The 21,651-nt window shown below is 39.9% G+C and overlaps 2 protein-coding genes across 2 annotated transcripts; both read left to right on the plus strand.

The window, feature by feature from the left end:
• The first annotated feature begins 566 nt into the window (after positions 1–566).
• Positions 567–5,321, plus strand: LOC120307002 (olfactory receptor 1013-like). The gene is made up of 2 exons (XM_039341139.1): positions 567–738; positions 3,323–5,321. Exon 2 carries the CDS (start codon positions 3,339–3,341, stop codon positions 4,272–4,274), a length of 936 nt encoding a protein of 311 aa, XP_039197073.1. The 5' UTR covers positions 567–738; positions 3,323–3,338; the 3' UTR covers positions 4,275–5,321.
• Positions 5,322–10,244: 4,923 nt separating this feature from the next.
• On the plus strand, positions 10,245–12,378 carry LOC120307000 (olfactory receptor 1052-like). The gene is made up of 2 exons (XM_039341137.1): positions 10,245–10,441; positions 11,125–12,378. The coding sequence occupies exon 2, from the start codon at positions 11,149–11,151 to the stop codon at positions 12,097–12,099; it is 951 nt and encodes a 316-aa protein (XP_039197071.1). The 5' UTR covers positions 10,245–10,441; positions 11,125–11,148; the 3' UTR covers positions 12,100–12,378.
• The last annotated feature ends 9,273 nt before the right edge of the window (positions 12,379–21,651 follow it).

Consider the following 21,651-nt stretch of genomic DNA (forward strand, 5'->3'; position numbering starts at 1 on the left):
TGTGTTGATGAATCAAAGTCTACCAAAAATAAAGCTCTGTTAGCCAATAGACATTCTAAAGGAGACCATCACATTAAAATTTAGAAACATTAGAGAAAATGTTACTATACTTAGGAATGTTTAAAGGTCTTACATCAAATGAGTAAGAGTTTACAGGAAAAAATGGCAAGAAATTAGATCATTTAATGAAATTTATAAAGAGAACAGATAAAATTACAAATGGAAAAAAAATATAAAAGTACAAAAAGAAATATCTAGTAGAGAATGGGTTTAGGGAATGGATACTCAAGTCTATTTTCACATCAATAAAAAAGTTATTTGTTATTTATTTGTCTGTTCATATAATAGTTAACTTTAATCACAGCATAGCTTTGAAGTTATCTCCAATTAAAGAGGTCCCTTAGATGGTATTCTTGTGAGACAATATGAACTTCTAAATAAATATCACTCAGCATTTTCCAAACAGCATTTTTAATATAATTGGGTCCATGTAGAATTTTTTTCCTGAACTTCATTTGATAAATTAGTTCTGGGTTCAGGAAGCAAGAGAATTTGTTGTTCTGAATGTATATAATTCCAGAACTTACAAGCAAATTGTTGTAACATATCAGAAGTACCATCAAAAGTCAAAACTGGTCTTGATGAAGAGACTAGTCTCCAAATAGATCCAGCTTGAGTCTAAACAGAGAAGAAAGAAGGAGAAACAATCTATCTTTACACTTCCTTATATGACTACAGGTTTGTAAGAGGAGTGAATGTTAAATGCTATGATTTAACAAATAAAATTAAAAAAAGAAAATAGATATTTTATAAGTCTATGAAATTAAGAGAAAGAAAAAGGATATGATGTATGTGAGGGAGAGTAGACTTATATTGTGCAATAGAATTGAAATTCACATGGATAGAAGTGGAATTATGCATTTAAGTATAAATGAAAGAACTAAAATTTATGTCAGAATATATGAATTTGTGTCATCTAGTGTGTAAGACTATGGAAATCCACAGGTTGACACCAGTTACATATTTTGCTCCAATAAATGGTAGTAATTGGAAAACCAAAAGTGAGATTTGTGGAAGTTGTACAATCTTCTTAATAAATGCAGTCCAGGGAAAAATTATTCTGCTGGGTGACATGAATGGATGTATAGCAGGGAATGAAGAGAATAAAGAAAAAGTGGACCATCCGAGACCTAGGAACAAATCAGAATGCTTGCCACAAGAAATGGGCATAAAAGAAAAGTATTCTTTTGTTTTCAAAAAGATAATTGCAAAGAATGTATTTAAAGTGAGCAAGTAATGGCTAAGATCAAAAAGACAGAGAAAATGCAGAATTAATTTCATGACATTTAAATGGAGGAGGGGTTAAAGAAGATTAAATGATTCTACCTACAATCAAAAGAATATAAAATACAATGATTTTCATATAGTCATACAATTTTCATACAGTCATGCAATTTTCATACAGTCATACAATTTTCATACAAAATTATACAATGATTTTGGTGAAATAGAAGTGAGTGAAGACTGGAAGGAGTACTTTAGACATTTATATAGGAAAGATAATAATATACTAAAGAATGGGACTGAAACACTTTATTCTCTGTTTGTTTAGCTGCTCCTTCAGCTACTGTTTTTTCTTGCTTCTTAGGTTCAGGATCACCTTTTCCCAAGAATGCTCTGTGCTTGTCAAAGAATTCCATTGCTTTAAGTGGTGTGTCCAATCTGTATCTTTTCGTGTCCCAGTAGATTAAGATCCCTTCTGGAATCAACTATCTAAAATTCACTCCTTTTTTAGCCAATTTCCTGGTTAAGAACTGATAATCTCTTCGGGTCTCTCTTATTCATCTAGAAATTTGTTTGAGAACTACTACTTCTTTCTCTTTGTATTTTAATGGTTGATCTCTTACTTTTCTCAGAATCTCATCTCTTATGGATCTTTTAAGAAATCTAACATGGACTTCCCTGGGCACTTTATTTCTTCTAGCATAGTTTGAATTGACTCTATAGATCTGATCCAATTCTTCTTCCATTTGGGTCTTCCCCATTCCTAAAACATCTGCAAGTAACTCCATTATCAGATCCAAAAGATCCTCTTACTTGTCTTCTATTATATTTTGGAATCTTAAAAAATATGAGGCCTGCTCCATTTCTATGACTGCCGACAAATCTTCCAATTCTCCATTTATTTGGGCCAATTTTTCATTTTCATCTTTTAAGGTTTCTAATTTCTGATAAACTTCAACTGATTTCTCTTCCATTTTTTGAATTCTTTGCTGATTGTCTGTAATCATCTGGTTAAACTTTTCAATTTGGGAATCTATATTAGTAATTTTTTGATTCATTTTGTCAAGATCATTTTTCAACTTTTCATGATTTTTCGTCGAGGTTGCCGTCTGGGTTGCGATTGCTTGCAAAATTGCTTGGGTATCTTTTTGCTGGACATCCATTTTTTCCTGCTGTAGCATTGTGGTAATTGACTTCTGATATACTGGACTTGCAGAAGTTGAGGCAGTTGACCTGCATTTCTGTTCTGTCTTCCACAGTGCTGCTTTTGATAGGTTGGACTATTTTTGTATAAAGACAGGTGCAAAGAAGGAATTAAGCAATTCTGCTTTCTCCCTACTGCCCGTTACCTTCTTGCTATCTTCTTTCCTTAATGGATTGAACATTTTCTTGATTTTCTTCTTTTTCTTTACATATTTTGTTATTTTTGGCATTTGTTGCCTTACTTCTATGCCTTAGCTTTCCTGACTCCAATCTTGCAGATCTGGGCTAATGCCCCTCTTCTCATTTTTATACTCATCCTTTTTGTCCCTCAGTTTGTGAGAGAGCATTTTGTGTAACCATGCTGATCTCATCTGGAGTCTCTCTCTCCCTCCTCCCCTCCCTTTCTCTCTGATGTATTGTTTTTGTTTGTGGAAGTCAGTTCTCCTAAAGTCTAAAACAGTCATTTGACTTTGTTCAGTTGCCTGTGCCTGCATTATGGTGAATTCTCTGCATTATGGTGAATTCTAGTATGACATGTTCACTCACCCCCAAAGTTCTTACTACTGAAATGTCCAAATCCTGAAAAGAAAAAAATGTACTAGTTGTGGTGAAGACATTAAGTTCCACTAAGCAGAAAGAGAAGAAACTGATGGTTTCCGTTTCCTTATCCAAATATTCATTTTATTGTTAGGACATAATCAAACATAGGTGTATTTGTTTCTAAAATTGTTGTGTGAGTTTTTAAGGGAAATTTTTATTTTTTGCAATCTGCATGTTAAAATATCGAGAATTTAACCTAACCTGATGAAATAATGGCAGCATTTTTTCTTAACAGTTAATCCTAATATTTCATGGAGAAAGAAAATCACACTACAGTGATGAATTTTATCCTTTTGGGATTCACAGCCAATCCAAACCTGCAACTGATTCTGTTTGTAATATTTATATTAATATATATAGCTAGCCTCACAGGGAACATCACACTAATGGCACTTATCTGTAGCAGCCCCAATCTCCATTCACCTATGTATTTTTTCATTGGAAACTTATCTTTCCTGGATCTCTGGTATTCCTCTGTCTATTCCCCTAAGATCCTGGGAAATAGCATCTCTGAAGACAAGCGCATTTCGTTTGGAGGTTGTGCTACTCAGTTCTTCTTCTCTGCTGGTCTTGCCTACAGTGAATGCTATCTTCTTGCAGCCATGGCCTATGACCGATACATGGCCATTACAAACCCACTGCTGTATGCCACTCATATGTCCAGAAAGTTATGCACAGGACTGGTGACACTCTCATATCTCAGTGGTTTCATCAATGCTACAATAATAACTATCAAAACCTTCACTTTGAGCTTTTGTAATGGAAACATAATTGATGACTTCTTCTGTGATCTACCTCCATTAGTCAAACTTTCTTGTAATGTGCCTGAGAGCTACCAATCAGTGCTGTTCTTCATTCTTGTCTCTAATGTAATTATACCCCTGGCACTTATTCTTGCCTCATATGTCCTCATCCTGGCAGCCATCTTGAAGATACGTTCTACTGAAGGGAGACTGAAGGCCTTCTCAACTTGTGCCTCTCACTTAACAGCTGTCACTTTGTATTATGGCTCCATCCTCTTCATCTACTCACGCCCAAGTTCCAGCTATGCTTTGAAGAGAGACAAAGTTGTATCTGTCTTCTATACGGTTGTGATCCCAATGATAAATCCTCTCATCTATAGTCTCAGGAATGAGGAAGTAAAGAAAGCTCTGAAAAAGAAAGCAATGAAGTGGAAGATATCTTAAGTAAATATGAATGAAAAACATATGCTTGTACTTTATTGCCCTGAAAATATTAGTATAGTTTATGCTGCATTAACGTATAGATTTATACTCAGGAAAAAAAATTACAACATTTTCCTGTAGGATTTATTCCTTCTACATTAATTGCCTTTTCTTTTATTTTCTTTTTTTCTTTTCATTTTTCTGTTTTTCTTTTCTTTTTCAAATAAGCTGTTCTTGCATAGAACAATCCTATACATTAAATATCCTTTAGCTAGCCTGGATAATCTTAACATTATTCAGAGAGCTCTGACTTATCTAATGTCTTACTGCATAGTCCAAGTATGGCAAAAGAATTGTTTCCATCTAATTACAACCCCAACTCTTTTTCAGCACCAGTGTTAACACAACATGGTACTTCAACAGTAGATTAAGGGGGCAGGAACACATTGGATTTATATCTTCTCCTGCGTCAATTCTCTTCCCCATTCCCAGCTTGCCTCTTTTTATTATTTTCTGAGTAGGGAATCAACAGACTCAGAAGCTCTTAGAGAGAGTATCTAATTTCCTGACCATCACTCCATTTTCAAACTCAGGACATACACACACATTATTATAATCCTTTTCCCTTCTGCAGTTGTATAGTTCACTGATCTTTTAATTCAGTTTTGGGGACCAGAAAAACACAAGACGGTTAAATGATTTATAAATGAAGCCTACATTAAATAATTTTGAATAGATTTAGTTAAAAAGCTGGTGAATTGATGTCAGCTATGTGAAAAGTGGAGCTGATATTTCGAGCCATAAATAGGCAAGCTCTGTCAATCCTCACTTTGGGTCTGTGTGCTCTGTGTCTCTTCATTGAAATTCCACTCTGGTCACTCAGATTTGCACATGAGGGTTAGTAGCAAAGTCATGGACCAATCACAAAGTATTTCTTACCCATTTCATATTTTTGCTTATAACTCTGGTTACCAGAGTAAAATTTAATTATTATTATAGAAATGTATCCATACTTGTCTTTTATTTCAGCTAATATACTTTTGCAACAGGATAGGAATATAAATTCAATGATGCCTATGTACTTTTTAATACAGAGGCTAAAACGATAATAAAACGATAAAAATTAAAACAAAGGCTTTGCTCTTTTCTTTCTTGAACAAAACAATGTTTCGTAGCTTTCTTTTTCTCCTCTTTCCTTCCTCCCTCCCTCCTGCCTCCCCTCCCTACACCCAGCAGGAGGATTCAGAACAAAATTCTACCTAGGAAGGTTCTTGTCAGTGGAATTAAATTTATGAACCCACAATAAGATCATACACCACCATGGTTAATTGGAGAAAGGGCAGCAGTGATTGGCCTCTGTTATCAAAACCTAATCAGATAAAAAAAATGGGGGGGTGAGGTTCCTGTGTCAGAAATCTAGTGGGCTGTGTTTTGGATTGTGGAATGCTCTGTGCACTGTCAGCTTGGTTCTTGCTTGCAGCTGCTTCATTATGAGACCAGGCAGCATCTTGGGTGCATTTTGAGTGTTGCAGAATCTGGCGCTCCAAGAGCAGGGAGATGAAGTCTTCCAAGAGGGTTCAAAAGACTTCTGAATTGGATTATACTACTGAAAAAGGAGCAGGTTCTACTCTTGGGTTTTCAAGGATCCTGCTCCAAAATGGAGGCCATGGCCAGGAGCATCTTTGCCTTGATTTGGCTGCTGCATCACAGGAAATCATTCCAAGAGCAGGCTGTTCTGGCATTAGTTACTCAACACCTTGGGGAGCCCAGAAGACTGGCAACATGCTTCAGGTTGGGCAGAGCAGTCTCAGCTCTGGACACTGGAAGTGCAGAAGCCCGGCTCCAGTCAAAGCTGTTCGAAGTCCAGTAGGTCAGTAAGGTGACTGAGAAATGGTAGACCAGTCTCTCCAAGCGAGGCATCAGAGGTCCGGTAGACTGGTCCCTGCTCAGTCTATCAGACACCAGGTTAACTTGTCCTATCTGGCTGACAGAGGTCCGGTAGGCCGGCCTGCCCAGCATCTCTGTGAGCCTAGTAGACCAGACTCTACTCGGGGCAATGAGAGTGCAGTGAACTTCCCAGATCAGTGAAGTTTCCATATTTTGTGGCTTTGGTTAGAGGCAACTAATTCCACATGCTGTAGGAAATGATATCTGTCAACACCCCAGTTCTCCCCAAAAACCTCTTCATCAATGGACTGCCTTGAGTCAGTCTCAGGTTACTACATCATTAATATATGACCATTCATACTTTCATATAACAGTTCACAATTAATACATGGTATATTCAAGACACAAATACAAATAAATACTGAATATATAATTATTAATAACACCTTGGATGAAATAGTTATGTCATATAAGGAAAATTGTAGCTCATCATTCGCACACCCTTGAAAGTCATATTTATTATTTCAAATGTATTTCTGTTGTGTCCTGAGGCTGCAAAAGCAGGCTCGGGACTTTGCAATGGTCCCAGGCTGTTGCAAGCTGCCTGGGACCAGACTGAGTGGTGCCAGCCTGCGTGCATGCACAAGGCGCGAAAGTGCGCCATTCTTTGTTACCTTTTTGCCCGTGGATTCTATTTAGAGGCAGAGAGGCCTGCGAGCCTCTGAAATGTATCGGAGTGAGCTGAAGGAGAATAAAGCTGTTGTTACCATCAGAATGTGTGCTCTTCTTTCACCATTGAGTCAAGAACTTAATACTGGCGACGAAGGTGGGATTACTTGCAAGCTGAAAAAAGAAGACTTGTAAAACTTACCCAAGGAGTCCTTGAAGAAAGGAAGACGGCGTTAAACTCAGCATCTGGCCTGCCAGTACAGCATCACTGGAGGTAAGCTGGCTGATAGACCCCTTCCTAGAAGTAAGGATGGCGAAGATAGGCCAGTTGTCCGAATTCAATGTTACTCACCCAGAAAGATGGGAGCCTTATGTCGCTAGAGTAGAAAATTACTTTAGAGTGAATCAAGTTAGAGAAGATGGCTTGAAGGCCGTGTCTTTGCTGTGTGTCTGTGGCCAATATGCATTTGAAATTGCAGAAAATTTGGCAGCCCCTGCTCCTCTAGAGTCTGTCACGTATACAGACTTAAAGAAGTTATTGAAGGAACATTTTCAACCAAAGTTATCTGTCATTGCGTGGAGGCACACATTTGAACAGAGGGATCAGAGAGCAGGTGAATCAGCCAAAGAGTTCATTGCAGCTTTGCGAAGAGCAGCCAAGCCCTGTGACTTTAAAGATTTAGAAGAAAGGCTGAGAGACCGTTTTATATGCGGTTTGAGAAACAGAGACTTGAAACAGAGACTCTTTGCAAAGGAAGATATTTCATTCCAAGATGCCTTGAGAGAGGTCACAGTGGAGGAGGCAGCAGGTGGGGCGGTCAAGAACATGCAGCCCATCAGGAACAATCCAGAAGCAGCATCCATGCATCATGAGGGAGTCCAAGAAGGCTCGGAGGAAGATCCTGAAGATGAGGTGGATCATCTCTACCTATTCAAGGAAGGAAAACAGAAGGAAGGCAAAGAAAAAGCTCAGCTGCGTCCAAATGCTTCGGGTGCGGAGGTCACCATAAGAGGGTCAACTGCAGGTTCCGTTCTGCAATCTGTAGAGTGTGTGGCAGGCAAAGCAACATAGCATCTGTTTGTCTGGGCCACCAGAAGGCACAACCTCGAGAAGAATTGCGTCTCAAAGGTACCAGGGTCCCCAGCCAAAACAGGGTGGGTTTCTGTGAATCTCACAGAAGTATTTGTAGAACAGGCACACACAAACCACTTAAAAAGAAACTGTCACTTAAGGTGAGGTTGCAAGGAGTTCTATTGGTTATGGAACTGGACACTGGGTCTGCTCTTTCAATCATTTCCATTCACACATTTAGGAAGATCTGTAACAAGCAAAAGAAGATCTGTAACAAGCAAAACTTAGGCCATCCAATATAATCTTAACAGACTTTCAAAATTCCAAGGTGTGTGTAAAGGGGGAGGCCACCCTTACAGTACAGCACAAGGATTTTGAAGGTCCATTAGATGTATTGGTTGTTGGGGGTGAACGAACGAGTTTTATTGGATTCGATTGGTTTGAGGCCTTGGGAATCCAAGTTACAGGGCTACACAATTTGCAAATGTTAGGCCTAGCAGAGGTCTGCAAAGAGTTTGCAGATGTATTTAGTCCACAACTTGGGTCTTACAAAGGGCCTCCAGTTTCCTTGAAACTTGACCCTACTGTCACACCCATTAGAGTTAAAGCAAGGAGAGTACCCTTTGCACTTAAGGGGAAAATTGATGCTGAACTGGATAAATTGATCCAGCAAGGTATTTTAGAACCTGTTGATTCAAGTCCATGGGAAACCCCCATAGTTACGCCTCTCAAGGCTAATGGGGACATTCGCATCTGTGTAGACTACAAATGCACATTAAACAAGACATTGCAACAGCATGCGTATCCTGTACCTGTAGTCAGCCATATTTTGGCTTCCCTCAAAGGGGGGCGTGTTTTTGCAAAGTTAGATCTGGCACAGGCATAACAATTACCTGTTGATGAAGCTGCTGCTGAAGCACAGACTATTGTGACTCATAGAGGGGCATTCAAAGTCAAGAGACTACAATTTGGAGTAAATGTAGCTCATGGAATATTCCAAAGTGTTATGGAGAACACACTGAGGGATATTCCTGGAGTTTGCCCCTATTTTGATGATGTCCTTATTGCTGGAGAATCTACTCAGAATTTAGCTGAGAGGTTGAGGGCTGTTTTGCTTCGTTTCAGGAGAACAGGCCTAAAACTCAAAAAAGATAAATGTAAGATAGGAGTCACTTCTACAGATTTTCTGGGATTCAGAATAGATGCCAGGGGCATTCACCCTGCTGATTCTAAATTAAAAGCCATACAGCAGGCCCCTAGGCCTAAGTCTAAAGCTGAGCTACAAGCCGTCCTAGTTCTCTGGAATTTTTACAACGCTTTCCTACCTAACAAGGCTGATGTAGCAGAACCACTTCATAGGCTTTTAGACAAGCAGGCAGTTTGGCAATGGTCCCAGGTACACGAAAAAAGCTTCAATGAGGTCAAGGTCTTGCTTATATCCAATGATGTGCTTGCACATTTCAATGAAAACTTACCTGTCTGCATTGCTTGTGATGCTTCCCCTTATGGAGTGGGGGTTGTACTTAGCCATTTGAGAGCTGATGGAACTCAGGTTCCTGTTGCATATTACTCCAGAACTTTATCCTCTGCTGAGCGAAATTACGCTCAGATAAACAGAGAAGCCTTGGCCATTGTAGCTGGAATTAAAAAATTCCATGATTTTTTATATGGCAGACATTTCACGGTCTTCACTGACCATAAGCCTCTGCTGGGGTTGTTTACCACTAACAAACAAACTCCCCATATTATCTCTCCCAGAATGCCGAGATGGTCTATTTTTTTTTTGTCAGCCTATGATTTTTCATTGATTCACAAAACGGGTAAGGAAATGGGCCACGTTGATGGCCTAAGTAGATTACCTCTGCAGCTGGTAGAAGCTGACCCTGCTCCTGCCATCAATATTCTCTCCATTCAGGCATTGCCTGAGTCTCCCCTAAATGCCAGGGATGTGGCTGCAGAATCAGCCACAGATCTAACGCTTGCTCGTGTGCTTTCATGAGTTTTATCTGGATGGCCTGAGAGTTGTCCAGGTACTGAGTTCCAAAGTTTCTGGCTCAAAAAGCATGAGTTATCCGCTTTGTGGATAACTTGAAAGCCTCTGAGTTGTGTCGGAGTGAGCTGAAGGAGAATAAAGCTGTTGTTACCATCAGAATGTGTGCTCTCCTTTCGCCATTGATTCAAGGACTTAATAATTTCAACTTCTCAAAAGTTAAGTTAAAATTTTAAAGGAGACTTAGTAATTAAACACTGTAAAGTTGTAATGCAGTTCCCATTTCTTTTAATGGAAATTAATAGAAACCATTTATTTAAAATCAGAACTACTTAGAGAATAGCAAATTTTTCCCAATAGAAATAAGATCTCTTGCACAGACCAAAAGGCAGCTGATGAAAGGCTGTGACTAAATTAAGCAGACCTGGAGCCTGGATCTGGAAGATGGCTGCATTTCTTCCCAGATGCAAAGAATTTCCTAACTCATTTCATATAGAAGAAACCCACTTATAACCAGAAAAGAAGGACTGTTTTACTGTATTGTAATACCTTTCAGATCAGAATAAATAGGTAAGTTCAGGCTGTCTGGAGTCTTTGGGGTTTTATCAAAATAGGGTGAGAATTTTAAAACAATTCTGTATTAAAGATGGAGAAAGTTTCTTTATAAACATAATTCTAATATAAATTACTGATAAACCATTGTGCTATATTCTACATTCAGGGATGATTAGGAAGTGGATTTTTTTTTCATTATTTTTCAGCTATCTAAGGCATAGAAATATAATTACATGAAGATTTCTCTTTCCAAACTTTAACCATTTGATTTTCTTTTCCCAGGACCAAATCTTTAGTTTTTCTTCACTAATATAATTTAAGATCACAAACTAGTTTCCCATCTTTTAGTACCTAAGGTTTTTTGTCCTTTAATAATAATAAGGAAGAAAAAATAATAATATTATTTTCACACCATATGAAGGTGACTTTTCATTCTGGATCCATGTGTTCTTTCACCATGTCAGTTTCGATTATTTGTATCTTTGGACACTTATAGAATGAAGAATACCCCATGTGGATGTTTTATTCAACTCTCTCCTGCATCCACACTGGGTGTTGATTCTTAATATTAATTTTAATCAGGTTCAATTTTATTTTGATTGAAATCATAACTCATTTATCATCCTGAATATCTAGTTCTTGTTTGCGTCTTTCCATTGGTCAGATATTATATGATTCTGATTACTGCATTCTTTCAGTTTCCACAGTGTTTCTATGATTCAATGGGAAACGGCTCACATGTGACAGGATTCATACTCAGAGGACTGACTGATGATCCACAGTTGCAACTCATCCTCTTTGTGATACTTTTTATTCTTTATGCTATCACCTTGTTGGGGAATGTGGGCATGATTGTTTTAATCAGGATCAGTCCTCAACTCCACACACCAATGTACTTTTTCCTCACTCACTTATCATTTGTGGATATCTGCTGTTCATCAGCTATCACTCCAAAATTCCTATGCGATCTTTTAAAAGAGAAGAAAAGTATTTCTTATGCTGGTTGTTTTACTCAAATTTACTTTTATGGTGTAGTTTCCACTGCAGAGTGTTTCCTCCTAGCTATCATGGCGTATGACCGCTATGTAGCCATTTGTCACCCTCTACTTTATCTGGTCACCATGTCCCAAATAAAATGTGTTCAACTAGTAATCATTTCCTACATTACTGGGCTCCTACATTCCTTAGTGCATATCATTCCTGCATCTCTGTTGTTTTTCTGTGGACCAAACATCATTAAGAATTTTTACTGTGAGGGTCCTGCACTATTACAACTCGCCTGTTCAGATATCAGTTTAAATAATCTGTTGAAATTAGTATTTATTGGCTTCACTTTAATGGCAACAATCCTGGCTATTCTCACATCCTACACTTATGTCCTGATCACCATTTTAAAGATGCACTCTGCCAAGGCTCGGAGGAAAGCCTTCTCCACATGTACATCGCACCTCATGGTCATCACCATTTTCTACGGGGGTCTTGCGTTTGTTTATGCACAACCTGGCAAGTCTCATTACACTAATCAAATAGCTTCTGTGTTGTATGTAGTAGTGACTCCGATGATCAATCCCTTGATCTACAGTCTGAGGACCCAGGATGTAAAGGTTGCCTTCAAAAAACTTCTGGAAAAACAATTGCATTCCTTTTTTATACCAAACACTGAGCTACATTAACATATAGAAATATAGAGGAATATATATGTATATTAATAGTTTGTGTTTCTGTGTGTGCTATTTTAAAAATCTCAGATATAATAAGAATGATGAGACATAAATTCCAAACTGGAATTCTAATATGCTCATAAAGAGCAAGACTGTGATTTTAAATCTTCATGTTAAAAACAAATCATTTCAACCAAGATTTGGTCTGGTCTGTCTTCTGTGACATTTTGACTCAATTATTGCTGCTTCATTTTATGTGCCATAAACATTTTGTTGCTTTTTGTAATAAAATATATCCACAGGTGGTCTAGATTACGTCTTGTGTCTAGTTCTGGATTTTCTTTCAAGGATCACTCAGTGGCTGCTTCATGCAAAACCCTAAATTGCAATCTTCTCACAGATGTTTGTGTAACAGGTATGCATTTAAAAAGAACACTAAATGAAAACAAACATGGCAGTGTGGAAACTATCATTGTGCTCTGTGTCTCTGGATTGAAGTTCCCCATGCTGATCACTCAGATTGGTACACAAGGGTCACCATATGGCTATGGACCATCAAGACAGAATTGCAAATTATTTCTTACCCATTTGATATATGAATGTTTTGGCAATAACCATAGGGTTTTTTAATATGCTGAAGGATTATGTTTTGTTCATTTTGGTTAGTAAAACAGAAATTAATTATTCTTCAAGAATTTTACCTATACAATTAATTGCTTTTATTTCAGCTAATGGATTGTTGCAACAGGGTAGGGATATAAATTCAATGACACCTATATAATTTTTAATAACCAGTAATGAAGTATCACTTTAAAGAAGCAACAATGATAAGAAAGATGATGTCCTTTTTTAAAATTCTTTAGCAAAATGATGTTGCATAACAGGCAGATTCAGAACAAAATTCTACCCCGGGAGATTTTGTTGTAAAAAGGAAGGAATCTATAGCTATTATTCTAGGAAAACACACCTTTAAAATCCTGCTTACCAATTTGGGGTAAACTGCTACTTTGTCTGGTGTTGGTTCTATGAAGACAATGGAATTTCATGATGGCATCAGGCAAAACCTCAATTTATCAAGTTTGATAAATTATAACGATTACTGTTAAGTACTTCGTTCGTGTGCGAATGATGAATACACATGGAGAAGTTAAACAGCTCTTTATTCCTCTTACAACAACAACCGAACAACGGCAAAAGGCGCGCAGGCCTCTTTATGTGTCCAGAGACCCAGACAATGGCAAACAAAATAACAGAGTATTTTCACACCTTGCGCATGCGCACAAGGCCGGCGCCACTCAGTCTGGTCCCGGGCAGCTTTTGGAATGCCCGGGACCAATGCAATGTCCCGAGCCTGCTTTTGCAGGCTCAGGACACAACACCCCTCCCCCCTAGATGGAACTTACCTGCGCACACACATGTATGTCATACATTGAAAGGATGTTATATAGTTTCATTAATCAATGCAAGGAATGTGGAATACTCGAGTCTGCCCTCAGGCAAAACCCCTTCAACTTTGTTCATGCAATAAATGTATCCGAAATCAAAAAATAATACAAAATAATCTACCGTTATTCAGGGGCCTCATGAACAGAACCCTTGTGACTTGACAGCAACTTCACAAATTCTCTAAGATGTTTGGGTGGGCACTTGGCCTGCTGCGACCTTCTAAGGCCAGGAGAGATTGCCTGGCCCACCTGCTAGCCTACCAGGCTAGGCAGGCCAGGACTTTGCTGCCCAAAATATTCGGTTGACCCGCTCATCTGTTGGCTGGCTGGACCCTCTAAGTCCAAGCCAGCATACCTTGGAAGGGTGGAAGTCCCCGGGTCCACAATAGACCCTTCTTGGGAACACTTTTCCTCGAACCCAAGGCCAGCAGATGGAGAGTGCTGAGTAGCAGAAGTGCCCCAGTACTCTATGGCTCCCAAGCACGTGCCCAAGGTGCCAGAGTCAGGAATTGCCTCCATGGCAACACCCTTTGCTGGTGACCTCCTTTTGGGAGCAATTGCAGAATTTGTCAAGTGCCCCTGCTTAAATTCTTTTTCTCTTGCTGCTTGTGATTTGTGTGGATACCCTCGGTCAGTCTCCCTATCTGGAGCACTATCTGACATATATGAACACTGTGGATACCCCCGGTGTGACTCCCTGTCTGGAGTGATTATGGATGTGTGGGATGACCCCCTATCCTGTGAATTCCTGTTAGAAGCACTTGCGGAACCTTGGGATGAATCCCAATTAGCCTCAGTAGTGGCTAGTGATGGCCTGTTAGGTCTGTGAAACTGAGCCTCAGAATGCATGTTATGGTCCTCCTCCCCTCCCCCCCAGAGCAGAGCCAGGAGCGGAAGGGTGAGAGTCCAGTCTCCAACACAGTTGGTCTATGTGTCTGCAAAGAACGTGGCCGTCTCCCAAGGCAACTTCGTATGACAGTGGCCCAGAGACCTTGCAGACCACAGCTGTGACCCAGAGATGACCAGACCCATAGTTTCGTGCCCAGACTGGATCATCCACTTGGAGTCTCCTAGGTGCCAGCGGTTGTGACACTGTGAAGCCACCCGGTCAGGGTGCAATCTGTCCAGTTTAGTGATGAGGCAGTGACCCCAGTGGAGTTCAGCAGGGCTCTTCCCTGTGGCAGTACATGGTGTGGTTCGGTGTGCAAGAAGGAAATCTGCTAACCTATGATGCCAGTTACTGTAAGTCAGTTTCTTGAGGGCATCTTTGGTAGTGCGCACCATTCTCTCTGCCAGTCCGTTGGAGGATGGGTGGAAGGGAGCCGATGTTGCATGCCGGATCAGATTGGCCTGAAAAAAAAAGCCTGGAACTCAGAAGAGATAAATTGAGGGCTATTGTCTGAAACCAGAACATCTGGAAGACTGTGTGAGGCAAAAATTCCTCTCAACACCTGGATGATCCTGGCAGTAGTGGTGGAGGAAACAGGAAAAACCTCTAGCCACTTGGAATAGCTATCAACAACAAGCAGGAAGAATTGCCCCTGAAAGGGCCCAGTGTAATCTATATGCACCCTAGACCATGGGGTTTGAGTTTCCTCCCACCTATGTACTGGTGCCTGAGGCATTTCAGGCTGAGACTGTTGGCACACTTGGCACCCGTGCACCTGAGCCTCGATGGCTTTATCGAGGCCAGGCTACCAAAGATGGCTGCGCGCAAGCGCTTTCATCCTGACTATACCAGGATGTCCCTCATGCAGAGAGATCAAAATTCTAGACCTCAATGAGGCTGGGATCACTACCGTGCTACCCCATAACAGGCAACCCTTGAAAGTGGAAAACTCATGCTTCTTGAGCCAGAAGCTCTGGAACTCAGTATCTGGGCACTTGTCAGGCCATCCTGACAACATCCATGTCAGCATGCATGTAAGCGTGTGATCAGTGGCAGTTTCTGTAGCCACATCCCTAGCATTGAGGGGAGACTCAGGCAACTCCTGAATGGACAGAATATTAATGGCTGGAGCAGGATCTGGCTCCAGTTGATTCAGGGCTAATCTGCTCAGGCCATCGACATGACCCATTTCTTTTCATGGTTTGTGAACTAATGTATAGTCATATGCTGACAGGAAAATGGGCCATCTCAGCATACGGGGAGAAATGATATGTGAGGTCTGTTTGTTAGTGGTAAACAAAGCCAGCAGAGGCTTATGATCAGTATAGACCGTGAAATGGCAGCCATATAAGAAATCATGAAATTTCTTTATGCCAGCCACTATGGCCAAGGCTTCTCTATCAATTTGACCATAATTTCGCTCTGCAGAAGACAGAGTTCTTGAATAATAGGCCACAGGGACTTGTGTCCCATCAGCCTTCAGATGGCTGAGTACAGCTCCCACCCCATAAGGAGATGCATCGCATGTGATGCAAACAGGCAGTTGCTCATTGAAATGTGCTAAAACAGCATTAGACATGAGCAAGGCCTTAACCTCATTGAAACTCTTGTCATGGACTTTAGTCCCTGCCAAGGAGCCTGCTTGTCTAAGAGCCTATGTAATGGCTCTGCAACTGCAGCTTTATGTGGAAGGAATGCATGGTAAAAATTTAATAGCCCCAAGAAGGCTTGCAGCTCACTCTTAGACTTAGGGCTTGGGGCCTGCTGGATAGCTTGCAATTTAGTTTCAGCAGGGTGAATGCCTTGAGCATCTATCCTGAATCCTAAGAAGTTAGTAGAAGTGACTCCTATCTTACATTTATCCTTCTTTAGTTTAAGGCCTGCTTTATGAAAACGAAGCAAGACAGCCCTTAATCTCTCTGCTAAATTTTGAGATGGCTCCCCAGCCATGAGGACATCATCAAAGTAGGGACAGACCCCCAGGAATACATCGAAGTGTGCTCTCCATGACACTTTGGAATATGCCAGGGACTACATTTATCCCAAATTGCAGTCTCTTGACCTTGAAGGCCCCCCTGTGAGTTACAATAATCTGGGCCTCTGCAGCTGCCTCATCAACAGGTAGATGTTGATAGGCCTGTGCCAGGTCAAGCTTCGCAAAAATGCGCACGCCCCTTGAGGGAGGCCAGAGTGTGACTTACTACAGGCACTGGATAAGCGTGCTGTTGCAGCGCCTTATTCAGTGTCCACTTGTAGTCTGCACATATACATATTTCCCCATTAGCCTTTAGAGGTGTTACTATGGGGGTTTCCCATGGACTTGAATCCACAGGTTCTAGAATGCCCTGCTGGAGCAATTTGTCCAGCTCAGCATCAATCTTGCCTTTGAGGGCAAAAGATACACTCCTAGGCTTAACCCTGATGGGCGTGATGGTTGGGTCTAACTGTAGTGAAATTGGAGGCCCCTTGTAGGATCCTAGCTCTGAACTAAACACATCTGCAAACTCCTTGCAGACTTCTGCAAGGCTCAACATTTGCAAATGGTGCAGCCCAGTTACCTGGATTCCCAGAGCCTCGAACCAATCAAGTCCAATAAGACTCGTACGTTCACCCCCAACAACCACCACATCTAGGGGACCTTCAAAATCCTTATGCTGTACTCTAAGGGTGGCCTCCCCCTTAACACACACTGTAGAATTCTGAAAATCTGTAAGTATTAGATTGGATGGCCTGAGTTTAACTCAAAGGCCACTGCAGCTACATATCCTTTTGAATGTGTTAATAGAAATAATGGAGAGAGTGGACCCAGTGTCCAACTCCATTGATAAGGGAACCCCTTGCAGCCTTAAGTTAATGGAAAGCTTCTTCTTAAGGGGCTTGTGTGTTCCTGTCCTTAAAATACTCCTGCACGATGCGCAGAAACCCACCCTATGTTGGCTGGGGACCCTGGTACCTTTCAGACACAATTCTTCATGAGGTTGGACCTTCTGGCGACCCAAACAGATGGATGTGATGTGGCCTTGCCTGCCACACACTCTGCAAATGGCGGAGCGGAACCTGCAGTCAGCTTGCTTGTGGCGTCCTCCGCACCCGAAGCATTGACGAGATTCTGGGGCTTTGTCTGGACATTTCCTCTGCCTCCTTTCAGCTGGATGGTGAAGTCTATCCACCTCTTCTTCAGGATCTGCTTCCGATCCTTCTCGAGCATCCTCTTGATGGCGGTAGCTGTCTCTGGAGGGCTCCTGTTGAGCCGTAGGATCTTCACAGCCCCGCCTGCTGCTTCCTCAGCTGTCACCTCTCATAGCGCATCTTGGAAAGAGACATCTTCTTTAGCAAAAATCTTCTGCTGTAAGTCTCTGTTCCTTAAACTACATACGAAGCGATCTCACAACCTCTCTTCCAGATCCTTGAACTCACAAGGTCTGGCTGCTCGCCTTAAGGCCGCAATAAAATCAATAGCAGATTCACCCAGCCTCTGGTCTCTCTGCTCGAATGCGTGCCTCCAAGCAATAACAGATAACTTTGGCTGGAAATGTTCCTTTAACATTTTCTTCAAATCAGTATATGTTACTGACTCCAGAGGTGCAGGGGCCACCAGATTCTCTGCAATTTCAAAAGCTTCCTGTCCACAGACGCACAAAAGAGTTGCAGCCTTCAAGCAATCTTCTCTGATTTGATTTACTCTGAAGTAATTCTCCACCCTTGCAATGTAAGAATTCCATCTCTCTGGGTGTGAGACATCAAAATCAGACAAATGACCAATCTTCGCCATCATACTATTACTACCTTCACCACTCACTCCTCTACAAACTTCAGTTTGGGGAAAGGGTCCTTTAGCCGAGCTCACCCTCCAGCGACACTATACTGGCAGGCTGGGGCGCTGATTCAGATGCTGTCTTCCCTCTTCAGAAGGAAAAAAATTGTTCAGGATGCATGGTAAACTCTGAAAAAATGAAATATTAAAGGCCCAAACAAAAACAATATCACAGAGAAAGAAAAACAAAGGACACCAGACAAGACCAGAATGGTTGAACTGATAGCTCTCTGACAAATGGCAGGACAAAAAGGACAAGCACAAATGTGGGAAGAGGGATATATAACTAAAAGGAATGCCAGCAAATAGCCCAAATTTGCATGGTTGAAGTCAGGATAGTTCAGATTAGGAAAGACCAAAGACTCGCATCAAATACCAAAAAATAACAAAAAAAGTTTCTTTCAATATATAAGGAACATGGACTTCCGGTGGATTTTGCGTGCGTGATGGCGGCTACTTTGTAGCCGTCCTCCTGGGTAAGTGTAAGAACCGCTATGAACAGCAGATATCAGCTGTTCAGCGGTTCAAAATCCCCCTCCCGGGCAAAGGGGGGGGGTAGAGAGTGTCTGAATAGTGGTAGAGCCTCTTTCGCACCCCCCAAGTTTTTTTTGGGGGGGGGTGAAAGGAGTGCTCCCACGGAGTTCAGACTTGTCTCCGCTTCCCAGCTGTTTTTGTCCTCAGGGACAAAACGAGCCGCCGCAAACACCTCCGTGCTTAAAGAGAACTGGTGAGTTTTTTTTTTTTTTAAATGGACAGAGCTGAGTAGAGGATTTAGTTTTTGCTTTCTTTGACTTATTTGGATTTTAAGTTTTAAGATTTGTTTCTATTTTTATTCTCTCTTTTTATTTTTTTTCTTTGTTGAAAGGGAAAGTAAAATGGCGATCGGCAAACTCCTCGGTGTTTTTTTTTTCTGGAAGTTAGAATGCTGACCGGCAGGCTTTTTGGTGTTTTTCTTTCTTTCCTTTCCCTTTCTCTTTTTATTTCCTTATGATTGGAATGGTTGTTTTTGGTATCTCTAAGTATTTTTTTTGGAACGGACTTTTTTTATTTAATTATTTTTTTTTTCTTCTCCCTTTTTTTTTCCTTTGAACTCCCTTTTTTTTTATTGTAATGACCCTTTTTTGAAGGACTTTTTTTCTGTTTAATTTTTTGTAATTTTTAAGAAGGAGTAAAACTTTTTTTTAATTCTTTTTCTCTTCCTTTTTTTCCCTTTTTTCTTTTTATTATAATGACCTTCTTTGGAGGGAGTTATGATTTTTGAAGGAATTTTTATAATTTCTTAAGAAGGACTAAAGGTTTTTCTTTAAGATGGCTCCAAAGCGTCCAGGGATTTCTACAGTTTCTAAATCAACAGTTTCACCCTCTTCTGGGGGTCAGCTAATAACTATGAAGGACTTGCAAGACATGATGGGAGATGTTATAATTCAAATTAGGGCAGAAATGAAAAAGATTTTAGAGGAAAACAATAAGATCTTGAGACAAGATTTTGTTTTGGCTTTAGAAGGTGTTGCTTCTGTTCTTGAAAAGGTGAACTCCCATGTGGAAGAGGTAGCTGAAAAAGTGGACATAATGGAGGGGAAAATTGAAAGTATTGAAAAAGAAATGGAAAATGAGATTCTTATGCTTCAATATGGACAAATGGAATATGCCTTAAGAATTAGAGGCCTGGGAGAGTCTTTGCAAGGAGATCTGAAGGAGATGGTTGCAAAGGACTTTGCATTGATTCTGAATAAAGAAAAAGAGGGAATACTTAGTGAAATTGAAAAATTATTTAGGGTTAACTCTGTGGTGGCAGCACAGAAGAATCTGCCACGAGATGTGGTAATTTACTTTGGTAAAAGATCTTTACGCAATGAAATTGTGCAAGCCTATTATAAGAAGAGATTTCAAATTGCTTCACAAGATGTTATAATTTTTAAAGAGATCCCATCTAAAATTTTAAGAAGAAGAAAGGAGTTTGCTGTTTTAGCAAATGAACTTAAAAAGAGAAAAATTTCATTCAGATGGGATGTTCCGATTGGAATGGTGGTGAATTACCTGGGGACATGTTATAGACTTAATCCTGTTTCTCAAGCAAAAGATTTTTATACTTCGGTCCTGGGGGTATGTGCATCGCCATCAATTAAGTTTAAAGCTTTGGAAGAAAAGAATGTAGAATCACAGTTTGAAGAGCCTATATTTATGAAAACTGGAGAATCTTTGTGTGAGAGGCCTCAACAAGTCCAGGTTGAGGAGCAGAAGACAACTTGTGCAGTATATAATCCCAAAGAAAAGCAGCAACAGAAGAAGGTTAAGGAAGTTTCATATTTAGTGGTTTCTGACTCTCTGGGAGATGTTAGACCTACAAAGTCTTTGGAGCAATCTTTAAGGGTGGAATTGTTGCCTGAAATGGAAATTGAGAAATCTCAGTCTGAGGGGCATCAACAAGAGAGGAACGGGCAGAGGATAACTTGTACAACTTACAATTGTAAAGATCAATACAAGGAGGACTTTAAGGAACCCTTATTGGCTTCGGAGTCGATGGGAGATTCAGGAATTTTGGAGCAGTCTCCTAAGGCAGAACTTGCAGCATTTCTTACGAGTTTGATACAATAATGGAGAAGGGAAATGGAAGAATGGAAGAATGGAGAATGGAAAAAACTGGAATGTGAATAATTAATAATACTAATATAATTGAGATTGATAAGGATGTAGTATTTTACGGATGGAATTAGTTATTGGTGAAGATTGAAATGTTTAATGTGTTTATTAACTTTGTTGTTTTAAGTTTTGAACCTTTAATGATAATATTGTTTAAAATTGTGTTTTGAAGGGATTATAATTTGCTTATTTTAGTGAGTGGATTCTAATGTTTTAAATTTTAAAAATTTGTGGTTTTGGAGGGAGTTTATATAGAGTGATGATTGTATTTAGATTGGTTTAGGATTTAAAAGTGTTTTTAGTTTTTAAATATTATTATTAATATTTTTAAGACAAAATAATTTGTTTAATTAAATGTGCTTAGATTTGTTTAGGACTTATAGGTTTTTTAAGTTTTTGTTTTTTTTTTTTTCTTTTTGGATAGGAGAGAAGATTATGAAGATTGAAGGAAATATGGACTTACTTTAAGTTCTTTAAGAGTATTTAGCTTTAATGGTATAACAAAGATTTGTATGTTTATTTTTTCGTTTTAGGATAAAGAAAGAGGGAGAAATTAGATTTTATACTATAGATATAGATATTCAAAGAAAGTAATGTTTAAATTTGTGTTTTTGGAGGGAGCTTATATAGAATGATGATTGTATTTAAATTTGTTTAGGTTTTAAAAGTGTCTTAAGTTTTTTTTTTTTTTTTAATTAAGCCTGTACTCAGCTCTGGGAAGTCCAGGGGAGGGGTTGGGAGGTTGGGAAGGGGGGGGGTGAGGTAGGGGGGGGTAT

The sequence above is a fragment of the Crotalus tigris genome, unplaced genomic scaffold (assembly GCF_016545835.1).
Source record: "Crotalus tigris isolate CLP2741 ecotype Arizona unplaced genomic scaffold, ASM1654583v1 scf7180000017764.6130737, whole genome shotgun sequence".
NCBI classification, from domain to species: Eukaryota; Metazoa; Chordata; class Lepidosauria; order Squamata; family Viperidae; genus Crotalus; species Crotalus tigris.